General features: G+C 46.5%; 1 protein-coding gene across 1 annotated transcript; it reads left to right on the top strand.

Moving 5' to 3' along the window:
* Nucleotides 1-443: 443 nt before the first annotated feature.
* On the top strand, nucleotides 444-20,565 carry SMIM20 (small integral membrane protein 20). Its single transcript, XM_012724031.1, is given in 5 exon segments — nucleotides 444-471; nucleotides 4,901-5,075; nucleotides 5,077-5,195; nucleotides 14,378-14,434; nucleotides 15,183-20,565. Coding segments are annotated over 5 exon segments (417 nt in total). The 3' UTR covers nucleotides 15,221-20,565.
* Nucleotides 20,566-22,154: the final 1,589 nt, after the last annotated feature.

The raw sequence follows: 22,154 nt of genomic DNA, 5'->3' as shown, positions 1-22,154 counted from the left end.
GCTTCTGCTGACTCATCACCTAGCTTACTCACAGCCCTCCCCCAGGCACTCCGGCCTCTCCCTGTGCAGCTGTCCAACCTCAGCTCCCTCTGCCAACCTCTCAAGTTTCCCCCAACTTTTCCAGCTGAAATTCCAGAGACAGAACTTCTGATTGGGTCACCCATTCCCCATTTAGACAGAGACATTTCGCCCCATGCTGATTTAATCAGCCATGGCCACAGGCACAAAGCAAGGCCACCTAGAGGTGAAGAACTATTACTTCACTCCGGGGGTGCATGGGGCCAGGGCCTGAGGGCCAAGCTGAGTAATTCATACCTAGAGAGACTTCTGAGAATAGCAGTGATTGACCAGCTCTGTGTTTGCTGCTCGTGACTGCTCCATGAATAAAACAGTTTAATGAAAGAAGAGAACGATTCATGCCAGAGCAGTTAGGAACTGCGGTCATGGTCAAGGAGCTGGGGAAGACCCAAAGCAAGCCATTGGCAGTGAGAGTGAGGAAGGGGATCAGGTGCAAATGGGTCTTGAACCTGAACACGAGCCAAGCACTTGAGGCTGGAATTCAGCAGCCAGGCTGGATCTGGACACTTAAGTCTGGAAATTATAACATACTCGTCAAAACTGGGAAGTGCACAGATAGACATTTGGTTAAATCTTAGATGTAAAGAATAGATCAGAGAAGAAAATCCTGACAAGTGATCTAAATCAAAAATATTTATACAGATGAAGAGACATTCAGACTCCCAGTCCCGAAGAAAACAGGAAACAATTCCCTCTGCTCTCATCCTCGAACAAACAGTTTCCGAGGCTCCGGCATGGGTTCCTGTGCCTTTCCAAGCTCCCAGCTCCTTGGCTGAGTGTTTTCCCGCAGAAAGTAATGATACTTCATGGGAATCCACAATATTCTAAAAATACCTCAGCTGGGCTGCAGTGCCACATTTAGTGGAGACGCTGTCCCAGGAAGACCTCCTCGCCATTTTGCTTAGATCAGAGAGAGGATTAACTTTCATGTCTGTCTGAACCCATGCAAGACACTGCCGGTGGTCGCTTCCTGCCAGCATTCAATATTCACATCCAAGGGAAGGAGAAAGGCCAGACGAGGAACTGATAGCAATTTTTTTTTTCTCTCAGTGATTAAGATGAAAATGTACACCGTAGGATCCCGACATATTTGACTTGTATCCAGTTTTCTTGCCTCCCTAGAACTCCCTCTCCCGATGCACAAACACCTTCCCCTGGGCCCAAATTTTTTTTTTCACTTTCCCAAACATTAGCATAGCTATGAAGCCCCAAGCTTTTTGTCAGTGCCAGGTGTTGGAGCTAATTGTGGAAAGTTCTGTATTTATTAGGACTCCCGATGGCATGCAACCAAAACAGATCTGACTAATTTAAGTCCAAAGGGAGTTTGCTGGAAACGTGAGGGGTGGCCTGCCACATACAATGAACACATGAGGATCAGACCTCAGGGGAGAGAATGGAGGGGAGCTCCGGGTTGCTGGGGAGCACAGACCAGCACACTCTCATCAGAACGTTAGCAGCGGCTGATACCACAGAGTGCCTCTGTCCTGTGTCACTCACCATCCTCACAATGCTCATTTCTGGGTTGGGAACAGTTGCAGCAGGTTGGAGCTGCACCCACACTCAGACGTGGGCTCACTGACTTTGCAAAGCAGCATCCATTGGTGCTAAGCCTAGGTCTTTGGCGCTAGACCACCTGGATTTGAATCCTGCCTCTGCCACTTCTAGTCATGTGTTCTCGAGCAATTCATTCTGTGCCTAGCCCCCAGCTGTCACCTCTGAAACTGGGGATACCTGCCCATGGGCATTGGCGAGAAATGGGTAAACCTAGGAATATGACTGGCAATGGGGGTGGGTCCCATCTTGAATATTAATATTAAAAGAAATGAACAAGCCCCTCATTGACAATCCAACCAAGAATGTCAAAACAAGAGCTCATTCTCTAGAAAGAATCAGGAGTTCTTCCTAGACAAGGCTGAGTGGCCAGAAAGCAATTAAGATCCACCGCCACTTCTTATTCCTCTGCTGGACTGTAGCTGGACGACAGCCTCAGCTGTCAATTCACTGCTGTCCCACCAGCACCCAAAAGTGCAGGCGCACAGTCTCACTCAGTGAACGGTGCAGGATCCACAAATGTTGACTGCTTCCTTTTTGTGTTCCCAATCAACTGGTACAGAGCTTTGCCTGGAGCAAGAACACAATAAGCATTTGCTGATTGAATTTACAGGTCAGTGAGATTCTCAAAAAAGGGAGCATACTGGAATCAGAGATGAACTTGCATTGGTAGGGCTCAGTGGCATGGTAGAGGTCTATCGCCAGCAACTTTTTGGTGTGATGCTGCGAATAACGCAGCCCCTGCCATTCGCATAGGTTATTGTATATGTATAGCTTGTAGCTGGACTCTGGTGGAGCTAGAATCTTTGAATCAGCACGAGGGCACTGAGAAAACAGCAGTTCTTTACCACGAGTGTCCTGTCACTGCTTCAGAGGCTCTGCTGGGACCTTCTCGGGCCAGTGCATTCTCCTGGCAGCCCTTGAGGGCTGGGGGTGTAGGGGCTCAGCCTGCCAAGTTTGCTCCTGGAGACAAGATGTCAAGGAGGCGGTGAGATTAAGGGTCACAAGAGTTAGCCCCTGGATCTGGCTCAGTCAATGTGCTTGGTTCTCAGCAACCCTGTCTATAGAATAGGGTTGATCTGCAGTTCCTGATGGAGTTAGGCAAGTGAAATTGCATCCATGATGATTCCATCTTAAGTCTTTCTATTGTGAAAGGCAAAACCCAACTCAAACTGGCTTCAGGGAATCAGGGACTTACTTGATCATTTCTTGTCACTGAGAAGTCTAGGGTAGATCCCCTTTCAGGCACAGCTGGCTTCGGGGACTCAAATGTAACATTGGGATCTGGTTCTCTCCATTTCTGAGCTCTCCTTCGCCAGATGGTCCTCAGTCCCTAAGGAGTGGTCCTCAGTGATGCCTAAGTCATTCCCTCAAGTTCAGATCCAGCCCTGGAGTAGCCTACGGTTGGCCCAATTTGAGTCAGATGACCAGGAGTGTGCAACAAAAGTGGGTGATCGATCCCAACGGGATTATAGGGTTTATGGAGCTGAGGAGCTGAGGAAAGTAAGGGTTGGGGTCGGGGGAAAGCCCCAACTTACCTCATGGAGGTGAGCGAGACAAGAATGGTTCTCCGAGATACCTGGGGTGCTATTACCAGAACAAAAAGGAAAGTGGAAAGTGGATGCTGGGGTGCAGAATGACAAATGTGCCCATGCCTGGGTATTTTATATCACGTGGTATAAAGCCTGCTACAGCTTCTCTCTTGCTACGAAGGCTTCCTGTCTGCGCCCTGATCAGCTCCCGACAATGCCTGTAGATAAGCTGCTTCAGCAGTCGGAAACTTCTGTAGCAGGCATTACTCATCAGCACCAGCTGTGCGGGTCATTAGTTACCTTGTTATGTATATGTCCTGTCACTTCATCGATGTGGCAGGATCCTGGAGAGCAAGGGTCACATCTTATTCATCTGTGTGTCCCCGGGAGTACTTTGCCTGATGCTTGGGGAATGGCAGCTAGTCCGTAAATCTGCTGACAGATCGAACAACTGATTTATATGCTCCCAGAACCACAAAGGTAGATGCTCACTTGATTCAACTACACAATTACAATGGAAGAGGAAGGGGGCCCTCTACACTTTCTGAGAGACTGTACATCTTTCTTGGACTAAATAATGCTGTGGGGGTCAAGATGAATAATCTCGTTGCTCCCAGCCCCTGGCTACTGATATCAGTCTTCTTTAGGGTAATAATTGAATAAAGGTCCATGGGAATCTTAGTCCTAGCTGCCCAGTACCCCTGGGCAGGTCTAGGTGGGCAACCCCCCCCTCCCGGGAGTGTGGAGGATGGCAATGGAGGGAAGAGGAAACTCAAATCTGTCCTCAGTGGGCCACAGGCACTGAGGCAGAGCCTAACTCCCTTCAGCGGCCCCTGTGCTGTGTCTCTTCTGCCCTGATCGACATCATGAGTCCTAGCGCTGACATCCAGCAAAGGGAAAAGGGGAGAGGAGGTGATGGAAAACAGAGTCAGGGAGATCAACTTATAGCATGGATGTTGCAACTGCATTACCTCAAGACTGTGCTGGCCCAGGAGAGCTTGTGTGTCAGGTTTCAAAACCCCTGCGGGCCATACTAGGTCAGGCAATTTGCAGCTTGGTCTCTTGTTCCTCCGAACCCGCTTTTTTTTTTTTTTTAAAGATTTATTTATTTATGCATACAGAACTGGGGTACAGGCCAGAGGCTCAGGGGCGGTGAGAGGATTCACCAGAGACAGAGTGGGGAGCAGAACAGGCAGATCGACGAAGTACACTGCTGAGGGGAGCAGCGGGCAAGCGAGAGGCCTGGTGCTCCATGTGGGTCAGCTCCCGGACTGGGGATCGAACTCATGCTGAAGCAGCTCTGGGTAGCTTCATAGTGCTGTGCCTTAACCCATGTCGCCACCAATGAGGGCGGCCTAAGCCGCCTTGAGGAAGCCAAGTGACTTATCCAAAACTACCAGCCGAGCTGGATTTTCCTCACCTGTAAAATGGGCCAACTGATAAGAGGCTTAAATGGCCAGGCCATAAAGAACATCTGGCTTGTGGCAAGCACTAAAACGAAATTATTGGGGGGGTAAAAACCAAGACAGTGGTTGGTAAATAAGGAACTAGGAAGAGATCTGGAGAGCCGTGTTGGGAGCTGCGGAGGGAGGAAGCTGGTCGAGGGCAGAACAGGGAGCCAACATAGCAAGTACAGAATACAAAACAACAAAAAATCCACCCCAAATTGCCGCGGGAGATCTGACAGCGCGCGGGGAAGGTGGGTCTCCGAGGCCACACCCCTTCCCGACTCCACCCAGACACAGGCCCCGCCCACGGCCCTCTACGCGCCACCCTAAGCCCCGCCCCGCCTCCTCGCCCCGCCCCCGGTCCCGGAAGCGAAAGCCGCTCCTCCTCTTCCGAGCCGGGTCACGACCCGGTAGGCGGGAGCGGGGAGTCCGAGAGGGCCGAGCGCTGCAGGGGTCAAGCTGCCCCAACCCGGCGCCATGTCCCGGAACCTGCGCACCGCTCTTATTTTCGGCGGCTTCGTCTCCCTGATCGGCGCCGCCTTCTATCCCATCTACTTCCGGCCCCTAATGCTGCGGGAGGAGTACCGTGAGTGACCTCTGACCCCCGCGGTGGTCTGGCCCAGTTACTTCCTCTCCCCGCGCGTCCCTAGTCCCCGCCACGTGGGACGCTCGGGCTTGATGCCCGAGCACGGCTGCATCCGCGCATGGGAGCCCGCTCTGTGCCGTCCGTGCCTGCGGACAAGTGACTCAACGGCTCGGCCCCGCGGCATGATCATTAATAAATACCTATTCCTTTAACATCTAAAATGAAACAAACCCGGGAGACTCAAAGGTGGTGGCGACACGCACATTGTAGGTCCACACTAAACACTAACTCATAGTTAACGTTCACAGAACACTAGTTATGTGACAGGTCAGGTATGCTTGTTTTGTTTTGTTTTTTCTTTAAGATTTAGTTCTTTATGCATACAGAACTGGGGTACAGGTGCAGGAGAGGTGAGAGGATTCACCAAGACAGAATGGGGAGCAGAACAGGCAGATCGACGAAGTACACTGCGGGCGGCCAGGAGAAGTTTGCCACACCTTGTGGGTCACTTATGGGGTGGGGGTGGGGGGTTACCTCCCGGGTGCTGAGTCTTAACCTGCTGCACTACCAGGGAGGGCCCATGCTTGGGTTTTTACCTCCTTGTTTTTGAGGTCGTTATTACCCATTTTACGACAGATGGGGAGACTGAGGCCCAGAGAGATTATATAACATTCCCCAGGCCACACAGCTAGTAAGTGGCAGTGTGTATCTTCCAACCCAGACCTCTTTTCCAGAGTTTCTTCTGCACCTGTGAAGGGTGATACTTGGGGAAGGGAGGGAGGTGGGTCCCTAATCATCCTGAGTCTGAAGATATTTTATTGCATTTCACTTCCACTCCCAGAGATGTCTTTGAGTGAAAATGTTTCAAACCTAAACTGTTAATCAGGGTTTTGGCGTGTTCCCTCTCCTTTCTTTTCAAACCTTTTTTTTTTTTTTTTTCAGATTCTACTATTTTCCTTTATTTTAATCTGGTTGCTCACATGACAATGGCAAATGCCCTGGGAGTGATTTTCCTCCTTAATCATTCAAGTCCTATCATTCTAAAAGCCAAACTCTCCTTCCTTGAGACCTATACCTCAGCGAGGATTACCACTTTGATACATCTGAAACCATCTGTCAGAGAGAAAATATTAGGCATTAGAGGCTCATTTTGTTCTCCAGGAAACCTGAATCATCTTGAAGATGGAAGCGGGCCAGCCCTGCCCCTTGAGAATACCCATGCGGGTTGAAAGCTTGGCGATTTGAAGGCTAAAGCTCTGTGTAAATGCTCTGCCCATTACGAATGCTACAACATTTGGTTTCTGGAGGCAGAGCATTTTAAGTACACACTCAAATTTCCCTGTAGCTGCTTTTCATCAGCCAGAATTGAAATGGCCTCTGTACATTCTGCCTATGTTTGTGCACCTTGTGCAGGGGTAACAGGGCCTTGTGAAGTCCTGCATAATCTGTTTCCATCCTCCTTCCTTACTGAGTCCTTGCCACACCCTATCTTATTACGCCCTCTAGAGTTGAACTTGGGAGGAGGGGGTTCTGCTTTGGCACCTACTAAAAAAGTGAGAATTTAGAGCTGTGACTCCCAGCTAGGGATGTGAAACCCCAGGCAACTTTTGGTTCTTTATCTTGTCACAGCTGGGCATGGGGTAGGATGGTGAGCGTGTTACCGGCATCTAGTGGCTGGAGACCAGGAGTGCTGTAAACTTTGTGCAAGGCACAGAACAGTTCCCCGTGACAAAAAACTAACCCAGGATATGAAATGGTTCAAGGTTGAGAAACCCTGTTCTTGATGGGCTGGTTAAGAGGGTGGGTTTGTGCTATAACCCAACACAGTCTTGTGGGGATACTCAGAATCTGGTTGTCAGGGTCCCTGAGACAGACGACAAATCAGGCATTTTCAGGAAACATTTAGTTCGTGTGAAACCACATTTGCATTTTTTAACTATAAGGCAGTCTATGCCTTACGACTTTTCTAGTTCAATTCACTTTCCTAATTTAATTTGACCAACTCTTATCTACAAGTCATAACTGATTCTTTAAACAGACAAATACTACTAAGTAGCTAGTATTTACTGCAGGTTTACTCTCTGCCTGGCACTCCCTCTAGTAGTGCATATAATATACTGCTGCATTCAGTTCTCATAAGAATCCTTTGTGTCATCATGCCTGTTTTATATGCGTAAACAGAGGTATGAAAACTGTCGAGTAACTTGTACGAGGATACATAGCTGATGAGTGAGAGAACTGGGATTTGAACTAATGTCCATAATCACCACAACATGGTGTCTTATGCCTCTCTGAGGGGGTAATGCAGAGGAAGTAGACAGGTGAGGGTCTAAATCCTTTGCTAGATGAGGACTAAGCTAGATAAGGACTTAACTTCTCTAAACCACCTTTTCCTATCTATGACTTTGAAATTGATGAGTTTGCAGGGGTTTGGGTGAATTAAGTGAGGTAACAGGTATGAACACAGCTAGGGTAGTCTTACATTAGGCATCCCATAAAAATGTTTAAAAATGAGGAGCCACCAGGGTGGGGAAGTGAAATAAGATGTGAACAGGTGGACAGACGCAGGACTAGCTGACCCTGAAGTAAACTGGGGTCCCTGCATTCGTGTCTAGGCCAGGGAACCCTCTAAGGACCAAGCTTCAGACCATTTCAGCACATTCAACTTGCATTGGTTTCACTTTCTGTTAATTATTTTGGTTCTTGCCATTACTGTGTGCCCGGCACTGTAATAGGTGCCAGCAGTGACCAAACAAGACTATCAGACCACTTCTCTTCACCTCATTGTCCCTGCCTGTGGCCGAGCCACCCACCTGACCATTCTTAGAACTTGGAACTGGTGCTTCTGCCAGGCTCCAGCTACAACCCTGCAGCTGGGGTGGCCTTTGATTCTCTTCTTTTCTTGCTGGTTTCTAACTTATATTCATTTGTGGTCAAAGAATGTGGACTCTATGATTCTGAGTCATTGACATTGATGAAGGTTTGCTTTGTGGCTTGGTATTAGTCAGTTTCTACAAACCATTCCCTGTATTTGGAATGTTGTCTATTCTTTGGTACAGAATTCTATATATGTCGATTTCAGATCAAGCTTCTTAATTCTGTTAAGTGTCTTGGGGTGATATCCCGAAGTGCACACAATCTAGAATATTCTGGAGACTTTCATGCCAGAATATTTCATGCCTTTATTATATAAAGGCCCTCTTTATCGCTCCCATATTTGTCCCAACTCTGTTTTATCTGCTATTGTAGTTACTAACTTTCTTTTGATTAGTGTTTTCCTGGTATATATACCGCCTTATATTTAGCTTTTAGTTGTCATTAAATCTTACAACCAGCCTAAATTAGATTTTTAAAATCAAGCTTTATAATCTCTGTTAACTGTTAGATTAAGTTCATTTTGATTTGTTATGTTTACTAATTGACATTATTTTACCCACTTTATTTTGTGTTTTCTATATATTCTTCTATTGCTCTACTTTCTTTGTCTCTCCTCTGTAACCTTTAAGGCTTCTTTATTTTTCAACTTTAATGTTATCTTGTGATTATTATTCCATGTTTAAAGTTTTTACCCTCCAAAATCTACAAAGACTTTAGAGAGACTAGAATGCTTATGCCCCTGTCCCACCGTATTAAATCAGTCCTCCCTGGTGGCCTGGCGGTTAAGTCTCAGCACTGTTACCTCTACAGCCTGAGTTCGATCCCCCATCAGGGAGGTGACCCACAGGGCGCACAGACCTCTCCTGTCTCACCCACTGCTCCCCTCAGCAGTGCAGTTCAGTACATCTGCCTGGTCTGGTCCCTACTCTGTCTCTACTAGTGAGTCCTCTCACCCCCTGTACCTGTGGCAAAAAATAATGATAAAAATAAAAAAAATCAGTCCTTCCTTGTATTTAGTTCTCCCTAGTCACTGACTGGGTTTTCACCCACTAATCCTCCCTTTATCTCACGGCTTTCTGGTTTCAATTTTCTTTATTCTGAAGTATATTTGTTAATGTTTCCTTGTTGAGTATTTGTAACTGGAAACATTCATCCTGATTTGTCAAAAAAAATAAAAAGTGCAGCTCTCCAGCTCTTCTGCTGTGGTGTTGAAGTCTCTTTTCGCGCCACTTGTTCTTTGAATTTGGTCTTCTCACTTGCTTGATAAAAATAATTCCTTAACCCTCTGTTATTGTCAGGGCCAACTTAGTGGAGGATTATTGTAGTGTTTTCATCAGGAGAGCAAGGTGATCAGATTTACTCTTTCAGGCGTGACTGGCTCTGTGCGAAGCAGGCTCTGCAAGGGTCCAGGCCGGAGGCAAACAGCCACATACTCTTCTGCCATCTCAGGGAGAGGTGGCTTCGCCTGCTCACAGTGGTGGAGCTGGAAGGAAGTGCTGCATTTAGCAGTTGGTTTTAAGAAATAAGCTATAGGGATAGGGACCGGCCATGGAGGGGTGCAGGGAGAGGAAAGAAAATGGTACCCAGCTTTGTGGCTCCAGCAGCTGAGTCATATACTAAGAAACACAGGAAGGAATTGCTTTGGGAAGTGAGAGGACAGGCGCGTTTAGTTTCAGAGTGCTCAGTCTGAGGAATCCTAGTGTGCGCCTGGCGATTCCCACAGGCTGGGGGACGGGCCAGGCTGCAGCTGACATGTGGGATCTGAGCGGGCGCCTGGTGGGGCCCCGTGCCCAGCGGCTTGGCTGGGAATCAGTCATGGAAGTAGGTACTGGCCCGGCAGCGTTCAGGGGCTGGAAGACCTGCTGTCCAGGACAGCGCGCTGGTGAAACCAGTGTGGGGGCCTACAGATGGGAGGAGCCGAGAGTGCAGACTGGCCGGAGCAACAGGCTTAGGCCACATGAGCCCAGAAAGGAGTGCGGTCATCTGGGTTCGGTGGTTTGGAGACAGCAAGAAAGAGGAGCGAAACTATCGATTGACTTTAGCAAAAAAGAATATAAAGCGGTGGGTTGTTCTTTCCTTAAGCTTTCAGAGGTGAGGGGCGCGATCCCCAGCACAGCTGAAAATCCGTAGACAACTTCTGACTCCCTGAAACAGTCTGCTGTTAACCAGATGGTACACAGCTATTTACAGCATATTTTATGTTATCTATATTTTAGACTTTATTCTTGCGATTAAGTAATAAGCTAGAGAAAAAAAATTATTACGAGTCATAAAGAAAACACATTTATCCCACCACACGTACTTATCCATACTGTGTTATGGGAAAAGCCCGTGCATAAGTGACCCCCACAGTTCCAACTGATATTGCTCAGGGGTCAACTGTGTGTGAGGCTGACCCTGTTGAAATAGATGTGGCTGCCTGGAGAACAGGAGGGCAAGGTTGGTTGCAGCCACCAAGGAGCCCTAGGAGAGCTGTTTCATTTGCGGGTGGCACAGGAGCTCACATCAGATGAGGGAGGGAGCCTTGGGGTGGCACCAGTTTCCTTGAAGTGCACTTAGTGTCTGCTAAAGTCTTCTATTCTAACCACTGGGAAAATTCAATTTTTACAAAGCCGCCTGAGCCCAGCCCAGCCCTTTGCCGAAGCAAATGTGTTTACCCGTTGGGTGGAGTTGGGTGGAGTCGGCTTCAGAAGGCCCCTGGGACCCCTCTGCTGCTGGTCCACACCATGCAGACGATATCTCAGGAACAGAAGTAAAGTGGAAGCCCAGAATCCTTAAAATTTGTATTTGCCATTAAAAAAAGGCACTCAGCAGTCATGGTCACAGAGCAATGGCAGCTGCCGGACTTCCTTGCGCTGGTTCTGCAGTTGTGTGTTTTTGCTCCTAAAAAGAATGGAAACAGAACAGAGCTAAAAACAGAACAAATGCCTGTCCCTCCTTCACCTAGATTTACCTGTCGTTAACATTTTGCCTCATTTACATCCTCTCCCTGTAGGTAACACACACTACATATCATGCATAAACCATCTGGGAGGCACACACATACATGGTAAAACATGCCTGTTGGAGCTGTGACTGCTGCTTTGCTGAGAGTAAGCTGAAGACAGCACTCTTTCCTGAACATTTAGTGTGTTTTTCCTTTTAGAATTAGCACTTTCTCTTCCATAGTCATAACATAACCACCCAAACCCGAAAATGTAATACTGATGTAATGCTATTGTGTTATACACAGTGTATACTCGGATGTTGCCGTTTGTCCAAATGCTTCAGATTGCGAGGAGCATTTATTTGAAGTGTCTTTAAATAGGACGAGGTGCATACTGAGTTGGCGCCGGGGTTAGGCTCCCAGGCCCTGTTCATGCCTGCTTTCAGGTTGCCTTCTGCTGGCCCTCGCTTTCCTCTACTTCACCCGCTTTCCTACAGAAAAAAATAAAGCACCCCAATGAGTGGGTTAGGAGACCACTGATGGGCGGGGCTGGGTATACTGTAAAATAAAGTAACAAGTCACGGTAGATCTATTTCACAATGTGGGCAACAAATAGGATATGTTTTCATTTTCAAAGACCTCAAACCTGCTAGGTGCTTTCGTATTTTTTTAAAAAATTATTTATTTATGCCTACAGAACTGGGGTACAGGCCAGAGGTGTGTGTGTGTGCGGGGGGGGGGGGTAGTGAGACGATTCACCAGAGACAGAGTGGGGAGCAGAACAGGCCGACTGACGAAGCATACTGCTGAGGGGAGCAGCGGACGAGACGGGAGGGGTCTGTGCACCATGTGGGTCAGCTCCCCAGCAGGGAACTGAACTTGTGCTGCAGTGGCTGCAGAGAGTGTCATAGTGCTGAGCTTTAACCCTTTGCACCACCAGGTAGGGCCCTAGGTACACTCTTAAATGAGCCAGAGCTGGTTTGCAGTTAAGACCCTGTTAGTAATGTGCCTCCACCCTGGCTGGGGATAAAGCTCCTCAATTAAACTACAGATCAGACCATTGCCTGAGCACCAGGGGGCAGAGTCGGCCTAGCTGACTCGCTGGAGTGGGGCCGTGGCTCACAGCGCTGTAAGGCCTCAGGCCCAGGGTCTCCTGTTTGTGTTTTAATCATTTCGCTCCTGATGGAAACGTGCTCACTACTCTAACGTCAGTAATTAGCTTACCCTGATTTGTTCACATATTTAAACCTCTGGCCTTGGTGTTGCCCTTTTCCCAAGGTTTATAGACATTTGCTGTTTCTCTAATGAGAGCAAAAAGAAACCTACTGTCAGCCTCATCAAGATGTGTCTGCAAAATCCTGGGGGACCGGTTTGTTTCCCTTTTAGCATATTCCGCATTCACAAATAAAGTGTCTTTGTGTCATATCATGAATTTATATAAGACAGATTTGGCCTCAGAGTATTTATAAAACATTAATGGATTAAAGAACCAGGGGCTGTAGATAGGATGCTAATACCCAGTTATCACTTGGTAGGAACTGGTTCAGCAAATCGATTTAAATTGCCTGTCCAAGCCAAAAAAAGGTGGTTGCATAAGGACAAGGATTATAAAGAGATTATGGTCTATTTAAAATAAATCTGCAGTCTCTCTCCAACCTCATTAGCAATTAGCAAGAAAGTGTGAAGACAGGGATTCCTTTCTCTTCACTTGGTTCTCCACTGCCTCGGAAGAGGTTAGAACACAATTAGGCATTCTGTCCCTGCCACTAAAAGTCAACTGCCTTTGATGCTTGGCAGGCTGCCAGCCTCGGCTTTGCAGTACCTGCCTCTTGGAGAATGTGTTCAGCACACCGAGATGTCTGATGGCCTCAAGTCTGTAGGTCTGGGGTGTTTTCCGGGAGTCAATTATTTTTAAAAACTGCCTCTGCCATAATATCGGAGGATGGACCCTTTAGGTCTCTGAAATTCTGTTTTTGTTCCTGGCACGATCGACCACAGCACGTTTGAGATACACTCGTATTTTGAGACTCACATGCTGACAGTGCGTTGGGGCTCATTGTACAGGAATGTAACGTCTTAGGAAATGAGATCGGCGTTTGTGTTTACTTATTTGAGAAAGCCCAGCAGCTTCGAGACCTGTTATCATCCTCGCTAAATGGACAGAATCTCTTTTGGCATCACTTGGGCCAGTGTCTTGGTTGCTGTTCACCTGCGGCTTGTCGGCGAGTCCCAGGGAAGCCATCAGGCCTTGTCTTCATTATGCTCTGTCTTCTCTCCGTTGCTCTTCAAATTGGATATCAGGATTCATATAATCCCTACTGCCCATGTTTTATTTGCCCAAGCAAAACTCAGCATTGATAAAACTATCAGGTGGCTCACTTAGGATTGACTTTCTGTCACATCCCTGCAGAAGCCAGTTCAATGAATATTCGATTTGACAAAACCCTGTTTCTTGTAACTTTATGCTTGTGTAACTTTATGAGAATCCAGAGGCCAGAATAGAGAAAACCACCTAATATTAAATAAGAGCTAAATGTGGAGATTTAAAGAAACACTGTCAGCCTGATTAAAATAAAGGTCTGATTACAGCATTTAATCACTATAATTTAGTAGTAAACATCCTTTGGCTCCAGTCTTTCTCCTGAAAAGCTGCCATTTGTTTGTCAAGATACTTAAAATAATAAGGCTTTGTTTTCACAGACCTTGGGTTTATTCTAAACCACTTAGAAAGATGTCCGGGTGCTGTACGCTCGCACATAAAATACCCAGTTTCTCTTGGCCCTGGCCTGGTGACATCCCCAACGAGCTGGGCTTAGCTGCCGAGCTGAAATGCACTTGCTAATTGGCACAGCACCTGCAATCAATTAGGGAAGCTTCAATTATCCAAACCAAAGCCACCCACCCAAAGATTAATTTTCTGCTCTATTTCCTATCAAAAACATAGCATATTTAGCTCTGGGGCTAGTCCTTCAACGGAGTACATTTTAGACATATAAACGACGTCGTTTTCCTGTTAATTGTCCTTGTTCCTTCATTGCAGCAGCCTTCCCCTCATGGTATCACGCCCACCAGTTCTCTCCAAATTGTTCTTTTTCTGTTGTTTTGTTGCCTTTCCAAAATGCTGAGATCACCAAGAAAAGCTGTTAGTGGGGAGCTTTGCTTTTGAAGTATGACTTGCTTTCTTTTACCGAAAATCCCCAATCGTTGTGCTTTACGGGATTTAACTTCCGTAACCTGAAAGTGTTGCGTAACGGCATCTTCAAACTTCAGAACACTCGTGTAGGACATTTTCGGATTGTCCCATGGCATGCAGATTTTCACCCCTGCTGCCTGTCCCACTCCTCTGACTAAAGAGCCATTTTTCTGTTGTGTTTCTCAGAGAAGGAACAAGCCATAAACCGAGCAGGTATCGTTCAAGAAGACGTGCAGCCACCAGGTAAACTTAAGAGACCCCGGAACCTCACTCAGGCTTCAGGTTGTGCCTGTGTGTGCGCACTACAGTGGGAAGTAAGAAAATGCTTCTTAGCTTAGAGGGCACATTGCAGTTTTGCAGTTTATTTCACAACAGTTGCCGTTTTCCTGGGTGTCACCCCAAGACTTCATTTTAGTATTTTACTCGGAATATTGCTTGCAAATTTGCACGTTCCTCTTTTGTATTTGATAAGTGGGCATAAAAATGTCACAAGCGTGCAGTTAAGTATGAAGCCTGAATAGCTGTTTTGCAGACTTACTTAACAGGCACCCACTTAAACACGACCCTCATGGGAAAATACTGTTTACTTCTAAGCTGTTTTAATTGATGTGGGATTCTGTTTTGTACAAAAACCCAAAAGTTCCCTTTCTGGCTGAATGCTTAGTTACTTTAAGAGGATCCAAGTTGGCTGAGAATGAGAGGTTTCCAGCTTATTAACCAAAACTCCTGTAGTCAGTGGCCACATTCTTTTTTATTTATGCAACCAGCCCAGATACATATCTTCCTGTGGTGAGTTAATTTCTGAGCCATTTAAAAGCCTTGGCTTCCCAGCTGTTCCCTGCCAGGGTTCCAGTCGCCTGCCTGCACTACCCCAAACCACATGTAAATTGCAAAACTCAGGTCTGATGTCATTTTGTTTGTTTGGGGTTGAGGGACATGGTAGGAACTTTAAAAACACAAACCCTGTGTTTATTCATGTTTCTTTCCGTAGGGCTAAAAGTGTGGTCGGATCCATTTGGCAGGAAGTGAGAAGGCAATCACCAGCTCTGATTCTGAAAGTAGACATCTCATGCTTTGGATTCTGCAGCAAGTACAATAAATCACTGCGCTATAGAATGACGGCCGGGAAGAAAACTCCGTAAATAAGAGTACTGCCCACAAGGATTCATATTTCCCTTCCTAAGTCTCAAAAGAGCCCTGGAACAAATCACACGATTAGGGAGGTTTTCATGATTCCGTTTACTTTCTAAAAATGATGCTCTCTCACCCAGCTGTGTTTGGAGGAGACCTACTTGTTATTCAGCCTTTACTACTTAGCCAGTGGAGCTGTGGTTTGAATACAGGCAGCCTGCAGACTCGGGAAGATCAAGTCTGTTTTGCCTTCTTTCAAACAGAAAATTCCAGTGAAAACCCACCATGCTGAGCAGCCTCCTAGAGCTCTTTGAAAACATTAAACCTAATAAAACTCTTTGAGGACAAAGTACCTCGTACTTTTTAAGAAACAGTTCCACTGAACTATCTTGTTGAAGGTTGCTGCACATGGAAAGTAGGTATGGGGCAGATCAAGCTAAGAGGGGTGGTGGTAAGCAGTCAGAGTAGAGATCATGCTGGATTAATGTGTAGATTTAAATTTCTTTTTCCTTTACAATGGCATATAAGGTCATCTTTTGTATATCCTTTCTTATGGACTCATCAGTTGTACCAAGAAGCCTGTGACTATTTGTCTAGTCGGTGTGTGTGTGTGATGGTTGTCAGTTTGTATGCAAGTAAACAATGCAAACGTAAATGGCAAACTTGTTGAGACCAGTGTTGACACGATGTCGCCTCCTTATTGAGAACCTCACCGCCTATGCAGAGAGGCACGCGAGCATACTTTATTCCTCCAGATTATACACGTTCCCAGAGACATCTTCATTTTTAGCTGTCCCAAAGTGCCTTGCCCATTCCTGTGGGCTCTCTTTAGATGAACTTCCCAGTGACATTTTATTATTGTGAACCAGGAATTTAATAGACAAATGGCCCAGTCATTTAATGACTGTCCAAAAGAAACAAGATTGATAGTTGCAAAACCAGAGTCGTCACTTTGGGTTGGCATCCCCTAACATTTAGTGGACTTATTAACTGTCTAATAAAAGAAGTTGACTCATTTGGGGTACATTTTACCACAGTTTTCCTTGGAGGGGACACCAGGAAGTTGCGTAACTTCAAGGCAGACTTTCTGTAGGTGCTTAGTTGCGATTGCTTTGGGACTGAGGCAAGCCTGGGAACCATCTGCCTTGGAAAATGTCCAGGCGAAGAAAACGACCATGCCTGTCATAGTGGAGAACTTGGGGACCTCGCTTGCCTGTTCGGTGGGGGGAGCAGACTTCGATTTTCCTCCTGAGTGAACTGGCTTTGACCCTGCCCGTGGCTCACCTCTTAGTGAGCTAAAGGGGCTGTGTCTTGTTCAACTGTGTTCATATTTATAAAACTTATCACTTCTCTTGCAAGTGAAGGCAGACTCTGCCCAGTAGTGACAAAAAGCCAGGTTTGGGGATGCTGCTAATGAGGGAGGGCTGGCCACTCATGCCAGGGTGCCCATGAAGGCTGAAAAATACATTTAGGAAACGGCGAAAGTTTACTGGGCCGTTGCTTCTGATTTGTGGCTTCCAAGAGAAGCATAACATCTCCCAAATGTATTTGCTCACAGAACACTTTTCCCTGATTCTCTTCTAGCTCTAGAAGAGCAGCTTCCTGTGGGGAAAGCTTTCCCCAGCAGCTTCCGATGGGGAAACCTTCCTCTAGACAAGCACTCGTAAGTTTTTTGGTGCAGGACTGTTTTTCACTATTTAGAAATTTTTAAGAACTCCAGAGCATTTCTTCTTATGTGTGTTATACCTATAAATACTATGCTAGAAACAAACACATTTTTAAAATATTAATTTAAGAATATCAACCCATGTGATTAAATGGCATGTTTTTATATGGAAAACTCATTTTCTAAGAGAAGCAAAGCTAGCAAATTAATGTCTGGTTTAATAGAAGATAGCTAGGCTCTCATACCATTTGCATTAGTCTGTTCCTATTTCACAGGTCATGTGGCCTTGAGGAAATTCCATAATAGGAAAGTGAAAAAAAGACAAAAAAGCTTCAGTAGTAGTGTCAAAATAGTTGTGACCCCCTGAAAAGGTTTCAAAGACACCTGTACAGGGCCCTGGGCCGCAGCTTGAGCCGCTTTTTCTCTCTTGGATTTTGACCTTTCTGGTTGTATTAGTTCCCCCCAAAGAGTTGTTTATAGTGAACTACATTTTGGCTTGCCCACTTTGAGGAAGAGGATAGAGAGGAGAGGGAAGAAACTGACATAATTTCTTACGATAGATACAAAGTTTGGGATCCTTCATTTTTAGTGTCAGACAATACCCTCTTGGGAAGACTTGTGTTGACATTTTTTAAATCTCAGAACCAGAAATAGGTACACTGCTGAAGAGTGGGTATTTCTTCTGTGGATTGTCTAACTTGGCCTCCCTCTCTGTCTTGGCCAATGGGAAATTCCACCACATTTGCATTTGAGCTTTTTCAGAAGTCTCCAAGACCGCGAGACATGTGTTTGAGTGATTACACTCACCTCATCCTTCCTCCCTGTGTGTCTTTATTCTCCTTGCAACTTTCCCAGTTCAGTTTTCTCTTGTATGTTAGATTCTCCATTTTGAAGCAGGGCTTATCAGTGCCAGTCAATATTTAAAAAACAGTATTTGCTTAATGGCAAAACCACCCGTAAAACCACTGGTAATCTTAAAAGGAAAATGAGATACATTTACAAATAAGATTAATATGAGATACTAAACATGCTTTTAAAGTTGAGGATATTTACTGATGCTAGACATAGGCACCTCACCTTGACACAACAGAATACATTGTGAGTTCACCAAAAGACACACACCAGTATGTGCAGAGCAGTGTTAAGATATTCAGAGCTGCCCCGGAAGCTGCCATTACCCATTAACAATCCCACAATAAGTGGCCGGAGATCCTTTTCATACAATGGAGCCCCTTACATTAGGGAGATGAGCAGCAAAGCAGCAAATCTCATCCAGTGCTGAACAAGGTCAGTTGCAAGAGTGCGTGCTTTTATATACTTATATATATATTTTTTAGGGTGTATACTTTATAGATTTGATTTAGACAAGAATAAAAACAGGAAAACTAGACCATACACTTAAAAGTCAGCTTCATGGCTCCTCAGAAAGTGTGGCTGGTGGGGACTGGGCAGGGCCTCAGACAGCTTCAGGTCACTCAGGTTGTTGATCTGGGTGCAGGTGTTGGGTCTATTGGGTCTGAATATCCACTGAGCAATACAAAAGCATGTCCTTTTCTACATCGGTATCCTGCTTGAATAAAGCCCTTGAAAAGGTGCAACTGGATTGAGAAGAAAAGTTGTACCAGTTTGTAGAATCAGGAAAGTATCCAGAGAACCACACTCCTCGGAGGCAGGAGCCCAGGTATCCAGAGCGATGATGAAACACCTGACGGGTAGTGGGGAGTTGGGATGCTGTGTGTGAGGCCCCTAGCAAGTCTGAGCAGGGCTCAGACTAATGAAAACTGTCCGGGTTGATGGAGGCGCTGACATTCGAACAGACCATGAAAAATAGTCTGACAAGCAATGAATGACTGAGGTGCAGAGTCAGCAAAGCTAAGCTGATCCGAAGAATGGTTTGACTTGGATGGAAAGGTCCGGGGAGGGAGGAGACCCCTGAACCAGGGCTTGCCTGTGCTCTGGGCGCTGGCCCACATGAGCAGCCCCCCGGCCCCCAAATCTCATGGGGTTTCTATGGAGCAGTGTCTGCTGAATGAGTGGGGAAAGGTTGCTAGGAAGAATAGTTTAGGGCCGAGGGGTGGACACCCCCAAAAGTTAGACTGATAGGTTTTATTTAATTTAGAAGATGTGAAGTACTATAAATAGAAGTGGCCTGAAAAATTTTAAAACAGCCCAGCTCTCCCCAGAGCAGTGCTAACACAGGGAGGCAGGTGAAGTGAGCACAGTAGCAGCGTCGGCGTTTAGGAAGGTTAATGGCAGTTTGACGGAATTGTTCTTGACTTTGGAGTCTGATTTTTGTAAAACTGGGGCTCCCATTTAGTATTTTGGGCATTGTAATAGGGATGTCTAATGTGCTTTATAGATCACAATGCATTGGTATTGAGAAACCTGGAGGATGAATCTGTTCTCAGGTCCACGCCAGCCAGAGCTCAGAGATTCTGGCTACATGGCCACTGAGTCCCCTGCTCGAAGCTCTTGGGTTCTGACCCGTGGGAAGATGAAAGCACCGAGATTTCTCAGCTCCAGGAGGGGCTCCGTGGACATGCGACTCCAGGCTCCCGGGCTCCCTTCTGCAATTGATGAGGCCTGGAGGTAAATGTGTGTGGGAAGGTCTCCCCAACACCACGGAGCCTGCGTGTTCTCAAGGCACCTGCAGGGGGCGCCAGCTCTGCGCATCTTACTGGAGCTTGGCTTCTAGCCAGCAGCAAGTCACCTGCGGGGCACCCCCAGGTGGTGGGAAGCAGCAGGGTGCCTGCACTCCTTGGCTTCCACCGTGCAGATCTTCTGTCTGAACAAGGGAGAAACAAGAAGCCACTACTCCTCAAGAGAGTTGGGGGGCAGTGCAGTGCAGCCTCCTTCCTGGGGCCCCTCTGACCGCACATGATCAAAATAAACGGGAAAACATAGGATGCTTTGTCAAGACCTTTTCTTTTGTATTTGTTAATACTTTTTAGTTGTTTTTATTACGCTAACCTTGGTTTACAACCCTGGGTATGATTTAGAGGTAAAAACTCACACTTTCAGTTGTAAGTACCACATCACACCCGCCGCCAAATCACCCAGAGAGTCCACTTTGGGGTCACAAGTGACTGAAAACCAAACCCCAAATGTGGCAGGGGGATACCCTGGACTGTCACAGGGTTTCCCTCTCGTGTGGCATCTGCTACGCTGGCCGCCTCCTGCTGTATTCCCTGTCTTGGGGGACCCCGGTTTCCCCGGTTCTGCCTCCCTACTTTGGGTTACACCATGCCTGCTTAGGAGGCTCGCGTGCAAGATGGATGATCTCCTGGTTGCGGGGATTGGATCGGGGTGGGCATGTGACCCCACCGCGCATCCGGTCCGACTGCAGTTACTCTCGCCTGTTGGACTGGGCGCTCGGGCGAGAGGATGGCTTTTCACCAGAGCTGGAGCAGCCGCCGGCAGCCGCCTTGGCACCATGAGGATGGAGCTGGAGACTAACACCACGGAGAAAGAAGCATAAGGAGACAAAAGCCAGGTCCTGCTGATGCTGTGTTGCCTCCTGGTTTCACTTGTGTGACGCAAGAATTGCTCTGGATTAATCATCACGTTAATAATAAATGTCCTTCTTGTTCAGATTGGGTTTCTGATACTTGGAGCCTTTCCGTTTTCTCTTGGATTTTAGTTATTTCTGATCTGCACCAAGAAAAACACGAGTCTAAAAATTATGGCATTTATTTGAGGGCCTAGATTTATAGTGGGGAGCACATCTCAGGTCAGTCCAAATCGTATTCCATATCATGTCCACCTTAAGGATGTTAAATACAACACAACGTCTCTTCCTGACTTGGGGTGTTATAGTGTCAAAGGGTATGCTATATGGCGGGGGACGGGGGGGGGGGGCTGGAGTTAGGGGGTCAGGTGTTTACCTGCCCTGCTTGTAGGGTTTCTGGCTCCACCATTATCCTCTTCTCCCTGAGCCCTGTTTTGCAGTTCTAAAGAGCAGATTCTGGCTTCATTTTAAATTTGCTGCTTCCCGTTTGTGTGAGATTGGAAAGCAGTTAGCCAAAACTCTAGAATCTGGCATCAAATGAAAGTAAATGCCTCTAATGTGGATTTAGGGGGGCTGGTATGGATAAATTGCAAGGGCTTTGTGACATTTTGGCTGCCCCAAGGTTCTTTTGATATTTGCTTTCTGTTTACAGCTTTGTTCTAGATAGATGAGGTTTCCTGATGTTTTGCTGGTTGAAATTTTTTTAGTATAACAAGATTTTCACACTGGAGGATTTTGTGTATTGTGAGTAAATGAGTGAGGGCTGAAATGTTTTATGACTTAGCAAAGTCATTTTCTTCAAAGAAGGACCAGTAACCCACAACAGTATTTGAACCTCAGGGCAACCTTTAACTTTTTTTTCTTTTCTAAACAACCCTTTATTTTCAACCTCCAATCGCATACACTGACTTGTAAGAAGGAAAAAATACAGCAAACAAGCCTGTATCTGCAGGAATGGTCAACTTTGGCAGATGTGGAATCAATTTAGGCCAATGTGGATTGCCAGCTTCTGTATTTTCCTGCTAACTATATGCTCCTTGGAATACAACGGAACCACTTAAGCCTTGTAAATGTGGCGCTGGGATATTGGCTAAACACGTGTCCGGGGCACGCAACTCACTGCCCTTACCGGGTGACTCAGAGCCCAAAGGGGTCCCCGCCTTCTGAGAAACTCACATGAAGACAATTGCATATGGAAAAAAATCACCAATGTGTGTTTTTGAAATTGCTAAGAAAATGGGAGTTCTGGTGGTTTGTCTTGCGGAATACGCAAACAGCCTTTCCAATGACTATTCTTTAATTTTTATGTGTGCTCCCACTTGACGTGAGCTCATTGCAGACATAGCAAAATGCAAAACCATTATTTGGTTCTTGGAATCAAGAGAGCAGGCCTTGATTTGTGCTAGTCCCTGCCTCCTGGAAGTTAGGTCTGCAGCTTTGGGGAAGAAACTAGCGATGGACTGAGAATCTCCAAATACTCCTGTTTCTTCAATAATAACCAAGTGACTTCTGTGGTTTTCGGCACCCCAAAACTTTGCACCAGCTCTCAGGACGCACAGTGGTTTCAGGGATGAGGACAGTAATTGCAGTGAGGGGTGGGGTAGAACTGAGAACACGGTGCCCAGAGCCTATCTCATCTCTGCTCCCTGTCCCAGGAG

This window comes from Condylura cristata, unplaced genomic scaffold (genome assembly GCF_000260355.1).
Source record: "Condylura cristata isolate star-nosed mole 26May11 unplaced genomic scaffold, ConCri1.0 scaffold00012, whole genome shotgun sequence".
NCBI lineage: Eukaryota > Metazoa > Chordata > Mammalia > Eulipotyphla > Talpidae > Condylura > Condylura cristata.
The sequence above is the reverse complement of the archived record's forward strand: the minus strand, read 5'-3'. Positions and strand labels throughout refer to the sequence as shown.